The following is a 16217-nucleotide window of genomic DNA, read 5'->3' on the forward strand; positions in this document are numbered from 1 at the left end:
TTTTTTTTTGAGATGGAGCCTTGCTCTGTCACCCAGGCTGGAGTGCAATGGTACGATCTCGGCTCACTGCAACCTCCACCTCCCGGGTTCAGGCAATTCTCCTGTCTTAGCCTCCCAACTAGCTGGAACTACAGGTGCGTGCCACCACACCCAGCTCAGTTTTTGTATTTTTAGTAAAGATGGGGTTTCACCATATTGGTCAGGCTGGTCTTGAACTCCTGACCTCAGGTGATCCACCCCTCTCAACCTCCCAGAATTCTGGAGATTACAGTTGTGAGCCACTGTGCCTGGCCTCATTTCTTCTTATGGCATAATAATATTTCACTGTATGGATATACCATCTATTCTGTATTTATTCATCAGTAATGTAGTTGCTGAGTAACTCTGTTTTAAGTTATCTGAGAAATCTCCAGACTGCTTTCCACAGTGTGGACAAATTTACATTCCCACCTACAGTATATAAGCATTTTGTTTTCTCCATGGCCTCACCAGCATCTATTGTTTTTGACTTTTAATGATAGATGTTCTGGCTGGTGTGAGATGATATCTAATTGTGGTTTTGATTTGCATTTATCTGATGATTAGTGATACTAAGCATTTTTCCATGTTTGTTGGTGACCTGTATATCTTCTTTTAAGAAGACTTCATGGCTGGGCACGGTGGCTCACACCTGTAATCCCAGCACTTTGGGAGGTCAAGGTGGGCAGAAAAAAACGCTTTGCATCACTAAGCTGGTCTCAAACTCCTGGACTCAAGTGATTCACCTGTCACAGCCTCCCAAAGTGCTAGGATTACAGGCAGGAGCCACTGCACCCAGCCTGCATACATGTTTTTGTGTAGATATGTGTTTTCAAGTCTCTTAGGCAGATATCTAGGAGTGGAATTGCTAGGTTAAATGGTAGCCCTATGTTTAATCTCTTGATGAGCTGCTGAAATGTTTTTCAAAGTGGCCACACTATTTATATTTCTGTCACAATGTATGAGAGAGTTCCAGTTTCTGAACATCTGTGATGTACCAGACCCGAGACAGGGGAGGCTTCAGAAGCATAAAGGAGGAGCCCTCATTCTGAGCCACCTAGGAAAGGGTTCCTGGAGGGGTGACACTGAACTTTTTTTTTTGAGACAGAGTCTCTCTGTTACCCCAGCTGGTGTGCAGTGGCATAGTCGCGGCTCACTGCAACGTCCGTTTTCTGGATTCAAGTGATTCTCTTGCCTCAGCCTCCCTAGTAGCTGGGATTACAGGCACGCATCACCACACCCAGCTAATTTGTTTGTATTTTTAGTAGAGACAGGCTTTCACCGTGTTACCCAGGCTGATCTCAAACTCCTAATCTCAAATGATCCACCCACCTTAGCCTCCCAAAGTGCTGGGATTACAGGCCTGAGCCATCATGCCTGTTCAAGTGTTTTTCTGTTTGTTTGTTTGAATACAGCTGGGGTCTTGCTATGTTGGCCAGGCTGGCCTTGAACTCCTGGCCTCAAGCAATCCTCCCACCTTGGCCTCACAAAGTGCTGGGATTAAAGGTGTAAGCCACTGCAGTAAGTCTTGAGTTAAGTCTTGAAGCATGGAAAGGAGAATCGGGCAGAGTGGAGGAGTTGGTGGGGGAGAAGGAACTTCAGAAAGGGGAACCAGTGCCTACCTAGGGGGTTCCAGAATCCTGGGGCTTTGGAGAATGGAGCCAGCAGGAGCTTCTTAAGGCTCACAAGAGAGGTGTGGCATTGGGAGGCTGGTCCGGAAAAGATGCCGAACAAAAATTAGCTGGGCATGTGGCAGGTGCCTATAATCCCAGCTACTCAGGAGGCTGAGGCAGGAGAATCACTTGAACCCAGGAGACGGAGGTTGGGGTGAGCTGAGATCAAGCCACTGCACTCCAGCCTGGGTGAGAGTGAGACTCAGTCTCAAAAACAACAACAAAAAAAAACCCTTTTCCCTGTCTTTTTCAGTCTTGTAATGGAAGCATAACACAAATCTTAAGTGCAAAACTCAGTGAATGTATGCATGTTACATCCAGATCAACATATAAGCATCCCAGAAGTTTCCTTCGTGTCCCTTTGCACCAAACCTCCACTCCCCAGAGATTACTGCTTGTCTTTTATCACCATACATTAAAGTTTTGCTTGTTCTTGAACTTCAATATGAATCATACAATGTGTATGCTATTGCATTTGGCTACTTCTACCTAACATAGCATCAGTGAGAGTTGTACATGTTTTTGCATGCATCTGCCTTTTGTTCTTTTTCATTGCTGTGTAGTATTCCATTGGGCACCTAGACGAAATGTAGCTATCTGGTTTCTCGGTGATAAACATTTGGACTGTTTCCAGTTTTTGCCTACTGTATTTAAAGCTGTTGTGAGGCCAGAAGACATGGTGGTTCACACCTGTAATCCCAGTACTCTGGGAGGCCAAGGTAGGAGGATCACTTGAGGTGAGAAATTGGAGACCAGCCTGGCAACATACTCAGACCCATCTCTACAAAGAAAGAAAAGAAAAAATTGAGACACAGTATAATTCACCCTTTTAAATAAATGTGCAAATCAGTGGTTTTTAGTATGTGTACAAGGTTCTGCAACTATCACCACTGTCTAATACCAGAACATTTCATCACTCCAAGAGGAAATGTTATATCCATCCATAATCATTCTACATCCCTTCCTTTCCTCAACCCTTGTCAACTACTAATCTACTTTCTGTCTCTGTGTATTTAATACTCATTCCTGACATTTACTATCAATGGTCAAACTTTTAATATGTCAATTTATTTTATTTTTTTTTTCTAGGATCCTAAGCACTTCAAGTCAGAGAAGACAGGACGGGGACAGTTGAGGGAAGGCTGGAGAGACAGTCATCAGCCCATCATGTGCTCCTACAAGCTGGTGACTGTGAAATTTGAGGTCTGGGGGCTTCAGACCAGAGTGGAACAATTTGTACACAAGGTAAGAGGTCCAACAGCAGTTCCTGGGCTATGACAAGGTAACTGTCTATATTGCCAAGTTGGAGTGCATGATACACACAAGATACACAAGTACTACTCCAACATCTCGACACTGCATCTCAAAAACACTGTTTGAGCCAGTGGCAGTGGCTCATGCCTGTAATCCCAGCACTTTGAGAGGCCAAGGCGGGTGGATAACTTGAGGCCGAGAGTTTGAAACCAGCCTGGCAAATGTGGTGAAACCCCATCTCTACTAAAAATACAAGACATTAGCTGGGCATGGTGGTGGGTGCCTGTAACCCAGCTACTCAGGAGGCTAAGGCAGGAGAATTGCTTGAACCTGGGAGGCAGAGGTTGCAGTGAGCCGAGATCACGCCGTTTCACTCCAGCCTGGGTGATAAGAGAGAAATTTTGTCTCAAAAATATAAAAAAGGGCTTACCTGTGAACACAGCCCCTAAAGTTAATTGCCACTCAAAAGATCTGCAAATGTAGGCACCTAAAGCAGAAGATGCCCCAGAGACAGAACAAGAAATCCCAACAGTCCCATTGGACAGTATACCTCAGCATTTCTGCTTCTTTAATAACTCTGTTACCAAAGTGGCCAGGCGCGGTGGCTCACGCCTATAATCCCAGTCCTCTGGAAGGCTGAGATGGGTGGATCGCTTAGGTCAGGAGTTCGAGGCCAGCCTGGCCAACATGGTGAAATCCTGTCTCTATTAAAAATACAAAAAAATTAACCAGGCATGATGGCACGTGCCTGTAATCCCAGCTACTCAGGAGGCTGAAACAGGAGAATTGCTTGAGCCTGGGAGGCAAAGGTTGTAGTAAGCCGAGATTGTGCTACTGCACTCCAGCCTGGGTGACAGAGCAAGACTCCATCTCAAAAATAATGACAATACACGCCTGTAATCCCAGCACTTTAGGAGGCCGAGGCAGGCAGATCACGAGGTCAAGAGATCGAGACCATCCCGGACAACATGGTAAAACTTTGTCTCTACCTAAAATACAAAAATTAGCTGGGCTTGGTGGCACACACCTGTAGTCCCAGCTACTCGGGAGGCTGAGGCAGGAGAATTGCTTGAACCCAGGAAGCGGAGATTGCAGTGAGCCAAGATCGCGCCACTGCACTCCAGCCTGGCGCCTGGTGATGGAGCAAGACTCTGTCTCAAATAATAATAATAATAAGGTTACCAAAGAATTGTTAACAGCCTCGGGATGTAGATTTCAATTATATACCCACTATGGCTAAACATGCTAATTTTGTAGCAGAAACCCACTTGGTGATTATTTATATTTTCTCAGGGTTTCTAACATGACTCTGTCCCTCATGGGAGAAAAAAATGGGAACTGCAGTGTTGAGCATTGCCCTTTGTAGCTGCTCTCATTTTCAAAAGAATAAATACTACCCAAATTGTCTCTACATTCCAGATAGGCTGGTTATCTGTTTATTTTTCCACTCAAAAACTGATAAAGAGTAGCTTTCCAAAATTATTTTGGAGTCACTGGAATTTAACCTTAATGGACTGAGCTTTTCATTACTTAGAGGGATTTGTGTATTGAGATTGGGGCCAATTGACAATAAAAAGTTTAATTCTGGAATTTAGATCCAAGAACTAAATTGCCAGTCTCTTGAACCCTCATAACTCAGGCTCACAGCAATGGCAGACTCTGGCACAAACTTGAGAGCCTGGGTGTCTTCTTCAACAGAGAAGTATCCTGCTCCTCTCCTGTGCTCCAGAACCCGTTCGGACAGCCAGGAGCCAGAATGAAATGTGATGCGTAAAAATCAAGCCGAAGGATCTGCTGTTTTCCTTCTGTGTCCTGATTATTGCCCAGGAAGTCAGTTGCAGCTCCCAAAGTAAATGTTTTCCAGCCTTGGCTCTGTGTCTATCTAAGGCAGTATCTTCCTTGGTTTCCCACAGCATCCCTTTTTGTGTATGGCTTTTTAGGGTGAAAAGACCTCCTCTTACTAGGGCCACTATCATAGTGCTTTTTTGTTTTGGTTTGGTTTTTTCAGACGGAGTCTCAATCTGTCGCCAAGGCTGGAGTGCCATGATGCGATCTCAGCTCATTATAACCTCTGCCTCCCAGGTTCAAGCAGTTTTTGTGCCTCAACCTCCTGAGTAGCCAAGGCAAAGTTGTATACTACCACACCTGGATAATTTTTGTATTATTAGTAGAGATGGGGTTTCACCATGTTAGCCAGACTAGTCTCGAACTCCTGACCTCAGGTGATCTGCCCACCTTGGCCTCTCAAAGTGCTGGTATTACAGGCATGAGCCACCGCGCCCAGCCTCATAGTGTGCTTTATTTCCACTCACAAAGCATATTTATCAAAGGCAGAGGTGTCAGTTAAAAAGAGAATAATACAAAAGAAAAATAAGGCTGGGTGCAGTTCACACCTGTAATCCCAGCACTTTGAAAAGCTGAGGCAGGCAGATCACTTGAGGTCAGGAGTTCAAGATCAGCCTGGCCAACATGGTGAAACCCTGTCTCTACTAAAAATACAAAAATTAGTCGGGCATGGTGGTGAGCACCTGTAGTCCCAGCTACTCGGGAGGCTGAAGCAAGAGAATCGCTTGAACCTGGGAGGCAGAGGTTGCAGTGAGCCAAGGTCACGCCACTGCACTCCAGCCTGGGTGACAGAGCAAGACTCCATCTCAAAAAATAATAGTAATTAAAATTTAAAAGGGTATATTTAGATTGCCCCAGGGCCCATTGTGTTTCTCTTCTCACAGATGACTCAGGCTAGCTTTGAGAATCTATTTCTTGAAAATACCTGTGAGATTGATGCCTTGCCCTTTCCAAATATAATGAAATGTTATCGACACTCCAGAAACACACCTGCTCTGGCACGTGAGTCGCTAATGAGTATCTGAGGCTAGCATTTGCATGGGTTGAAGGTGCCAGGGGTGCCTTTCTCTGAACACCTTTGTTTTTTTAAGAATCTATTCACAGTTAAGGGGGAAAAAATGTTCGAACGCGAGCCATTAGCACGTTATTGAATTCTTGTTTCCAGTCGACAGCTGTGTTGTGCTTCGTGTAATAGGGTACATTTACTGATGCCTCAATGCTGTTCTTTTGATTTCCATGAATTTGACACACTCAGCACTCAAGTGTGTATGGCTGCGTGTTGTTTCTTGTATTCATTATGTGTTTCCTATTTCCAAGTCATAAAAGCCTCACTAGATATCCAGGGGCCTGGAGTAATAAACACTTCATTGTAAATGCTTTCCTTGTTTCTGCAAATTCACCAAATTAGAATCCTCCATTTATTGAAACATGCTTGAACCTTCCACGGAGGTTTTTGACAATCACTGGATTTGTTTGGAAGGAAGAAAGGAATGTTGGAGGGACTGTGAGTATCCAAGAAATGTAAAAAGACATATTTACAGGATGGAAATTAATACCATGAACTAAAACACATGAACAGTAACACACACACACACACACACACGCACACACACACACACATAAATAGTATATGTTATTTTCTTTAGCCTTCTGTCGCCATTACGTGTTACCATAAGAAACAATTTCATTTCTTTTGTCTCCAATCAAGCTTATCATTCCATTATGTTCTATTCTAGTTCAGGTCTCTTTTTTTATCCTTTCAATGGTAGTTAAAATAAACTGCCTTTTTTTCCCCCCTTCTATTACCTGAAAGTCAAACCTAAAAGGATATTTACTTATCTTGTAAATATCACACCTTCGTTTATTTTTGTTTAAAAGCTGAATCAATATTTATTTTTAAAATAATTTTTGTGGGTACATAGTAGGTGTATATATTTAGGGGGTACATGAGATATTTTCATAAGGCATGCAATGTGAAATAAGCACAGCGTGAGGCATGGGATATCATCCCCTCCAGCATTTATCCTTTATGTTACAATCCAATTATGCTCTACGTTATTTTTCAATGTACAACCCAAAAATTGAATCAGGCTGGGTGAGGTGGTTCACATCTATAATCTCAGCACTTCAGGAGGCCGAGTCAGTTGAATTGCTTGAGGACAGGAGTTCGAGACCAGCCTGGACAGCATGGCAAAACCTTGTCTGTTCTACAAATACAAAATTAACCAGGCATGGTGGTGCACACCTGTGGTCCCAGCTACTCAGGAGGCCGAAACACAAGCATCGCTTAAACCTAAGAGGCGGAGGTTGCTATGAGTTGAGATTGCACCTCTGTCTCAAAAAAAAATTAAAAAGAATATTTAGGATATGTCATCAGAGAAGAGGGAGTGTTAAGTTCTCTTTACTTAGAAGGGACTTGCTGCCTAGAAAAGTGTTCGAGGTTTCCAACATGTATGACCTCCTGGCACCGGTGAGACACACCCTCCCATAGATGAAAAATAGATGCTGTTTTAGTTACAGATAAATGGAGAGAAAAACTTCAAGGTAATTAACCTAGAGATTTATTTGTATCACTGCTGTGTGACTGCCAAGTATTTGTCATTAGTTTGTACACACACCCAGCCCTACTCTCAAATAAGACAAGAAGATGAATATACTGCAAGTGTACGTACAGCCTGGGAAGGGCTGGAGGTGTGCGAGCACTGTAGGACCTACAGGCAGCCTGTAATTGTCATCACCTACGGACAGAGGGATTGAGAAACTCTGTAATCACCAAGATTCCCAGAATTGGTAACAACCCTGTCTTCCAGGTAGTTTTCATCACAGATTCTATTATTTCAATCTCCTTCTTTTACTTTTTAGGTGGTCCGAGACATTCTGCTGATTGGACATAGACAGGCTTTTGCATGGGTTGATGAGTGGTATGGTAAGTCAATTTCTCCAAAGTAACTTGTAGAACAACTTCATGTTGACTTGGGCTTTCTGTCCATTTGGCTTCAGCTACCTAGAAGGACAACAACAAAGGCAAGGCCACTGCTTCCTGTGTTGGAAATAGCCCTGTCTGCCAGGCATAATGAAGATGTAATTATAGAAGCTTGCTCTAAAATAACCACAGAATTATTGACTAAGTAGGAACCTCAGGATGTTTGATGCTTACATAGTTGATACGCATGGCTCCATCATTCTCTGTTAGATGGGTTTCAAACCCATCCTAATTTATCCCTAACTTCAAGATCAAAGCTCTCTGAAGCATCCTGTCAAGTAAAAGCAGTCCTTTGATTCAGAGAACACTTGAAACTATCCCTCACCAAATATATACAGGTTATGCAAGAATTCAAGGGCAGACAGAGGCATAGGTGCCCCGTTCATCCTAATTGAAACTATTGTTCTGGCTTTTTTTTTTTTTTGAGATTGAGTTTCACTCTTGTTGCCCAGGCTGGAGTGCAATGGTGCAATCTTGGCTCCCTGCAACCTCCACCTCCTAGGTCCAAGTGATTCTCCTGCCTCAGCCTCCCAAGTAGCTAGGAATACATGCATGGCCACCACACCTGGCTAATTTTGTATTTTTAGTAGAGACGGGGGTCTCTCCATGTTGGTCAGGCTGGTCTTAAATTCCCAACCTCAGGTGATCCTCCCACCTCAGTCCCCAAAGTGCTGGGATTACAGGCATGAGCCACCGCACCCGGCCTGTTCTGGCTTTTTTGTTCATGATCTGGGAAGAGTTAAACAAGTTCTACACATTTCCAGCAAATGAAAACAAGGTTAGCTTCATTCATGATGGATGGACCGTTCTTCCCAAGTCCTCAGCAGTCTTGTCTTGTCCACATGAATTTTCTGCACTCCCAGAATCAGTCATCAGATGGCTACTGTCCTTGGCTATAAATAGAAAGGAACACGCCCCACTGGTGGCTTAGGTTAGATCTGATTTTCAGGTCGATTGTCTAATGAAATGCCCTCCTCCTTGGCCTTTTCCTAAGTCACATTAAATTTATTCTGAGTATAACCTAGATTGCATTTTGGTCCTTTTCTGTCATTGTTCCACCAACTCCCTCCCTTCCCTTAGCAGAAGGTACCAAAGTAAAAGGACACGTTGCATGGAAGGGGCAAGACAGTGATTATGATTAATATTGTTAGCTATTTCTGAGCCACATTTAAAAGGCGTGGTTCTATAAACTACAGGCTTTTCTTTTTTGTTGTTGTTGTTTTTTGTTTTTTTGTTTCCTTTTGCAGTTTTCCCAGATCTGCACCTCTGAAGAGCAAATGCACCTTCCTGGGTTTGTCCAAATGCAGATCATTTACGCTCTCTTATCACACACCCACAGAATGCCGCGCTCATGCCGCAAAAGCACTGGCTTGCCACATTGTCATGAAGTCTCCCAGAGACCTGTCTATTTCTAGTTGTCTTTTGTGAGGCAGGCAGGAGAGTCTCCTGTGATTACTTCCTCTGAGCCTTAAATAAATCTTTCTGGTTGTTTTTTTCTGGGGAGCTTTTCTTCGATTCTCAGAGGAAGCACAGACCCCAAAAAAGGATAAGAACTTCTGGTCTCTCCCAACTTGTGCTCCTCAGAGCTCATGGTTTCCTTGCTACCAACACTAAGGGAATATCAAAAGGATATTTAAAGACTTATAGGTGTGGCTGGGCACCGTGGCTCACTCCTGTAATCCCAGCACTTTGGGAGGCCGAGTTACATGAAATCAGCTGAGGTCAGGAGTTCAAGACCAGCCTGGCCAACATGGTAAAACCCCATCTCTACTAAAAATATAAAAAAATTAGCTGGTGTGGTGGCACATGCCTGTAATCCCAGCTACTCGGGAGGCTGAGGCAGGGGAATCGCTTGAACCCAGGAGGCGGAGGTTGCAGTGAGCCGAGATCGCGCCATTGCACTTCAGCTTGGGCAACAAGAGCAAAACTCCCTCTCAAAAAAAAACAAAGAATCATAGGTGCAAAATGATTAGAAGTTTAGCAAAAGGAGAGGCACCTGAAGGGCCACAAATCTGCTACTTTGAAAATCAACAGACAGGGCACTCTCTGTTGCCAGAATGCCAAAGAAGACTGAAGACTTTTCAGCTAAAAGAATAGCCAGGCTCTGATCAAGAAGACAGAGTAGTAAAGAGGCTTTGATTAGAGAGAGGATATAGGAAGAAAACCCAATATGGGTAGGTACCTACTAAATGAAAGGCCAGGAAGGGGATGGAGCCTGACTTTTCCATCTCAGCTGAGCCTAGGGCAAGGAAAAGACTTAGGGACTTCTAATAAAAATTGGAAAAAAAAAAATTATTCTAGGCATGGTAGCCTGTAATCCCAGCACTTTGGGAGGCCTAAGATGGAGAATCACTCGAGCCCAGGAATTTGAGACCAGCATGGGCAACATAGCAAGACCTCATCTCTACAAAATAAATAAATAAAATTAGCCAGGTGCATGCCTATAGTCTTAGCTACTCAGGAGACTGAGGTGAAAAGATCACTTGAGCCCAGGAGCTGGAGGCTGCAGTGAGCTATGATCGCACCACTGTGCTCTAGCTTGGGTGACCGAGCAAGACTACATCTCTTAAGAAAAAGAAAGAATTCTCAGATTATAATGGGAGCCCAAAGCTAGAATAATGTATCAAAGGAGACAGGAGATCTCCACGAGAACATTTACTTACTTAGGATGCGTGAAGTAGAGGCATTTAACAACTAAGGAGTCTATTGTGCAAAAAGCCTTTTCCTTACCTGAGCACAAAACAGTGTGGGCTTAGTGAATGTGGATCGTTAGGAAGCCTTGCACTCCCCATAGCGGCTCTCCCCCTGCATACACTGACACAACCCCAACCAAAACAAGCCGCCTTTTCACTCAGCAAGGGTCTGAGAACTACACCACTAATTTCATGTAAGCTACTGCAAGGATCAGCACCCACAGCTGAGCTGCTGACCAGGCGAACAGTGGCTCCTTCATCACATAGATGCAGACACTGAGTGAATCAAATGAATGGAAATGGCTCCTGCCCACAGAGTGCCTTCTCAGTCCTGTATTCAAAGTAATTCTGGGAACGGTGGGCCACGTGTGCCACTGGTACCCAGGCTAAGCGCCCACCAGCATTATCTTTCCACCCCATTTTGGGGTACCTGAAGTGGCTTATTTTCATTTGATCTGGACAGGCTCAGTGAGGCTCTCATTAGTAAACGTGGAAAAGGTCCAAAATAAATCCTTGCCTATAGCTATAGCTTCTAGCACTGGTTCTCAAAGTAAGGTCCCTGGACCGGCAACATCACCATCCCTTGGGTGCTTGTTAGAAATGCGTATTCTCAGGCCCCTCCCCAAACCTACTGACTCAGAAACTCTGAGGGTCTAGCCCAGAAATTGTTTTAACAAACCCTCCAGATGGTTGTGTTGCTGGCTCGTTTAAAAACCACTGGCGTATAGCATGGGCTGTAAACCAGACTAAGACATTGGGCTGTAAGGACAGCTTAATTCATTCAATCCAAATAGGTTAACTAGAGAATCATAGCTCTCTACAGGATCAACCACACTCCAATCTGGGCAACAGAGCAAGTCTTTGTCTCTAAAAAACAAAAACTAAGTAAAAAGATGATTGCAGGAACCCAAATTCTTACAACTCTGATTCCTTCTGAGAATTAGAAAAAAGCTCACCTTTAGTCAGATGAATTAGAAAAAGATGCCCCTTCTGGGCAGACTCAGCAGGTGTTCTGGACTTGGGGCTGAATTTTAGCCCCATTGGCGTCCTCTGCTGTGTGTTCATACGGTGCACAAACTGTACACGCTGACGCATGGGCAGCCCTAGATGTCTTTCTCTCTAATTAGACTCACCACCTCCAGTGCTTAATTAAGAGGCAAGAAAAAAAGGACATTGTTGAGGGTAGTGATCATTTGTCAGCCAAGGATTAATTTTGTATCTCTTCTGAGTTTCAGCATTTGGCTGTCATGAAACTGTTTCCCTAAAGAGATTTGATTCTGCTCATGTTCATTGTAAAGTGTAATCATTTCCATGTTGGAGGAGTTGAGTGTGTCTTTCAAAGCCCTGATTGGTCTTTATCCACGAGCCCTGGGTCTCTCTGCATGACTAGAACACTAATCAGAGAAATAACAACAACATATTTCAGGAGATGGGGTAAGAGGGAAGGTGGATAAAAATAGGCAGCCCAGCCTCACAGAGGCATGGTTTTGCTTTACAAATCTCACAGTGTTTTGAGAAAGGAACACAGAACATTGCCAGAAGGAGCCTGTGATTGAGTTGAACCTCACGAATGTCTTTGAAAACCTGACTCGAACCAAAAAGTATGAGGGAGGGTGAGTTCTGGCTGGCGTAGATGACACTGCCTCATAAAAGTGACTTAGAAATCTGCCTGGAGTCCCTAGAGCAGGTCTAACAATGAGTGAAGCAAGATTAAGGTGGAGAAATAAGCCTGCTAGGGGTTGCATTCGCTGGTTGAGTTCACCAAGCCAGCATTTTCCAGTGCAACATTTTATGTGTATGTGTGCTTATATTCGTTTAGCTGGGGAGAGAATCTATAACTTTCCATCAGATTTTCAGAGGAACCTGTGAACCCTTCCCCTGCCTACTCCCTGCTCCCAATTAAAAACTACAGGGAAAAAAAAAAAAAAAAAGTCACAACTATAAGACCAGGCATGGTGGCTCACGCCTGTAATCCCACCGCTTTGGGAGGCCAACGCAGGCAGATCACCTGAGGTCAGGAGTTGAAGACCAGCCTGGCCAACGTAGCGAAACTCCATCTCTACTGAAAATACAAAAACTATCCAGCATGATGGTAGACACCTGTAGCCCCAGCTACTCAGGAGGCTGAGGCAGGAGAATCACTTGAACCCAGGAGGCAGAGGTTGCAGTGAGCTGAGATCGCGCCATTGCACTCCAGCTTGGGCGACAAGAGTGAAACTGCATCTCCAAAAAAAGAAAATTCACAACTATAGATTACAGCTCTAAATCTTACTGGTCTCAATTATGTAGAAAAGGTGTACACCATGCCTTGAGGATTGGCTACTTTCGCTGCAAAAAAATTGAGTCTCCCTAAGCTTTTTGAAAGAAGCATGTATTGAATTTATAATCATTTTAAAAGGTTTAAAAAATGGCTTTTTTCAAAGGATGGCCACCATTTTGCTGGAGCCAAATGAGTGTCCATTCTTATTTACGATTTCTGGAGCCTCCCTGCCTCAACTACTTGTTCAAGACTTTGATTTTGCCTTAGAACGATGTAAAAGCGACTTCTGTTTTGGTGAAGGAGCCTGAAAGCGAAGGGAAATGTTTGTAGGGGGAAATAAAATATGATGTGCCATTGCACAGGTCATTGAGTTAGAACATAAGACTCCCCTTTTTAAAATTTTGCTGCTGCAACTGTGTGGTACAATGAAGGAAAATGCACGCTTGTAGATGCTTTGTTCAGGGGCATTCGTAGTTTTCACGTATGTTCAACTGACCTCCATCCTAAAGGCCTTTTCATATGATCTTGCCTCCACTTCCTGTGAAATCAACCTCCTTTCTTTAAAAATACAATGATCAAAAGAAAATTGCCACCATAGACGAAGCTAAAAGACTAGGGGAAAACATTTGCACCATATGTCGTCAACAGGAATACAATCTACAATATATAAAGAGGTCCAATACATTGAAAAATTGACCAGGTATGGTAGCTCACACCTGTAATCTCAGCACTTTGGGAGGCCAAGGTAGGAGGATCACTCGAGCCCAGGAGTTTGAGACCAGCGCTGGCAACATAAGGAGACTCTATCTCTACAAAAAATTTAAAAATTCGCTGGACATGATCGTGTGCCTGTAGGTCCAGCTGCTTGGGAGGCTGAAGTGGAAGGATCACTTGAGTCTGGGATGTCAAGGCTACAGTGAATCCTCGCCACACCACTGCACTGCAGCCTAGGTGACAGAGTAAAAGCCTAAAAAAAAAAGAAAAAAAAAAAAATCCAAAAACTCAACAGGAAAATGTTAAAGGACATGAATAAGTAAATCATAGAAGAAGAAATGCAAACGGCCAATAAACTTCCTACTAATCACAAGAAATGTAATGAGAAAAACAAGAAGCTAGGCCATTTGCCTGTCTGATAGCAAAAATGTAAGAGTGATTGTATCCAGTTTTCAATATAAAATGATAATCTGATTTAATAAAATATACCATAGAAATGATAAGCACAAACAACCCATAACCCAGCCAATCCACTTCCAGAATTTTATTCTGGAATACACATGAGGCCAGGGACAGTGGTTCACACTGATAATCCCAGCACTTTGGGAGGCCAAGGTGGGCAGATCACTTGAGGCCAGGAATTCGAGACCAGCCTGGCCAAAATGGAGAAACCCCATCTCTACTAAAAATACCAAAAAGTTAGCTGGGCGTGGAGGCACGTGCCTGTAATCCCAGCTACTCGGAAGGGTGAGACAGGAGAATCACTTGAACCCAGAGGCAGAGGTTGCAGTGAGCTGAGATGGCACCACTGCACTCCAGCCTGGGAAACAGAATGAGACTCTGTCTCAGAAAAGAAAAAAAGAGGCCTGGCGCTGTGGCTCACACCTGTAATCCTAGCATTTTGGGAGGCTGAGGCAGGTGGATCACCTGAGTTCAGGAGTTCAAGACCAGCCTGGCCAAGATGGTGAAACTGTCTCTACTAAAAATATAAAAAATTAGCCAGGCGTGGTGGCAGGCACCTGGAATCCCAGCTACTTGGGAGGCTGGGTCAGGAGAATCACTTGAACCCTGGAGGCAGAGGTTGCAGTGAGCCAAGATCACACCATTGTACTCCAGCCTGGGCTACAAAAGTGAAACTCTGTCTCAAAAAGAAAAGAAAAGAAAAAGAAATATAAATGTGCTCATGAATACATGTACAACGTGTACAAAGCTATTCTGTGTGGTGGTGTTCATAAAAGCTAAAAATTAGTCTCAGTGTAAATGTTTACTAACACAATTATCAATTAACAAATCCCCGGAGAACAGAGCCTCTTTGCCAAAGTGGAGCTGATGGTTGAGGAGGAGATTTTGGCCTCAGCCCATCACCGGTAGAGAAGAACGTTCTACTCAGGCCCCACTCAATATGACCTCACATCCTGAGATAGGAGTCTGGGATCTGTTCTCGCCTCACCTGAAAGAGAGCACAAAAGAGAAGGAAAGAAACAGCCTCTCCAGAGGGCAAGGAAAGGAAATGTCCCACTGAAATACAGTGAGCAGGGCATTTGTAGCCCCAGAAATACTTCCCAAGGCTGTTCAACCTCCGATAGCAAAGTCTCAAAGATATTAGGATGTACTTTCTTTATCAGAAGAAATACTCAACCAGTTCCAACATTCTCTTAAATTAGGCAATTATCCCTGTATTGCTGGCTTAAGGAGTCTTTATGCAGGAAACCTTATTTAGGAAGAGTAAATTATGACCTTTCACAATCTATAAGTTAAGGGCTGATTGTTTACCAATGTATTTGCAGAATAATTGACATAGGCTTCCTTTAATTAAGAGTTTGATACATATAAACATTTGTTTGCTGGAAGCAAAGAAGTCTGAACCTAAATTGTTAGAATTCACTCTGATCGTTGAAAATCAATCAGTAATGAACATGAATCATCATTACTGTATACCCTGTCCTTGGGCACATGTAATTGAATTTCCTAAAACATTGATTTCTATATGGATTTTGAGGTCACATATGTTGCAAAAGCTGGACAGTGCATTTCACCAGCTAACCTGAACTGCAGCATTTTCCCTTGATTAGGATTTCCATAAATTACTGAGAAATACTGAAAATATTTACATCATGTTCATACACATTTATAGTCTGTAAGGATATTTCAGGATTTAGACAAACATATTTTGCTTCAGCACAGCAGGGACCGAATTATCACCATCTTTTAGAGAGCAACTCTACGAGGAATGTTCATTCCTATGTGGCCAAATTGGGAGATTTTCTTTTATAGAATTTTCTGAAATTTAGTTTTTTAACTCTTTCTTTAAAAAAATAATAAGGGAGGGCTGGGCACGTTGGTGGCTCACACCTGTAATCCCAGCACTTTGGGAGGCCAAGGCAGGCAGATCACTTGAGGTCAGGAGTTCAAGACCAGCCTGACCAACATGGTGACACCCCATCTCTACTGAAAATACACAAATTACCCAGGCATGGTGACGCACACCAGTAATCCCAGCTACTCGGGAGGCTCCAGCGGGAGAATCCCTTGAACCTAGGAGGCGGAGGTTGCAGTGAGCTGAGATTATACCAGTGCACTCTAGCCTGGGCAACAGAGTGACACTCTGTCTTAAAAAACAACAACAGGGAATTATGTTTCAGAAATTCTGGAAAGTGGCCGGGCGTGGTGGCTCAAGCCTGTAATCCCAGCACTTTGGGAGGCTGAGGCGGGTGGATCACGAGGTCAAGAGATCGAGACCATCCTGGTCAACATGGTGAAACCCCGTCTCTACTAAA

At 43.7% G+C, this 16217-nt stretch overlaps 1 protein-coding gene across 2 annotated transcripts in view; it reads left to right on the plus strand.

Annotated features, from left to right (window-relative positions):
• Nucleotides 1–16217, plus strand: part of PITPNC1 (phosphatidylinositol transfer protein cytoplasmic 1) — a 324051-nt gene that overhangs the window by 295135 nt on the left and 12699 nt on the right. For both annotated transcript variants that reach the window (XM_017542838.2, XM_017542836.2), the window contains exons 7-8: nt 2781–2936; nt 7653–7716. In XM_017542838.2, coding sequence (XP_017398327.1) covers nt 2781–2936; nt 7653–7716 — 220 coding nt within the window. The remainder of the gene's footprint in view (nt 1–2780; nt 2937–7652; nt 7717–16217) is intronic.

This window comes from Cebus imitator, unplaced genomic scaffold (assembly GCF_001604975.1).
Source record: "Cebus imitator isolate Cc_AM_T3 unplaced genomic scaffold, Cebus_imitator-1.0 Scaffold148, whole genome shotgun sequence".
Taxonomy (NCBI): Eukaryota; Metazoa; Chordata; class Mammalia; order Primates; family Cebidae; genus Cebus; species Cebus imitator.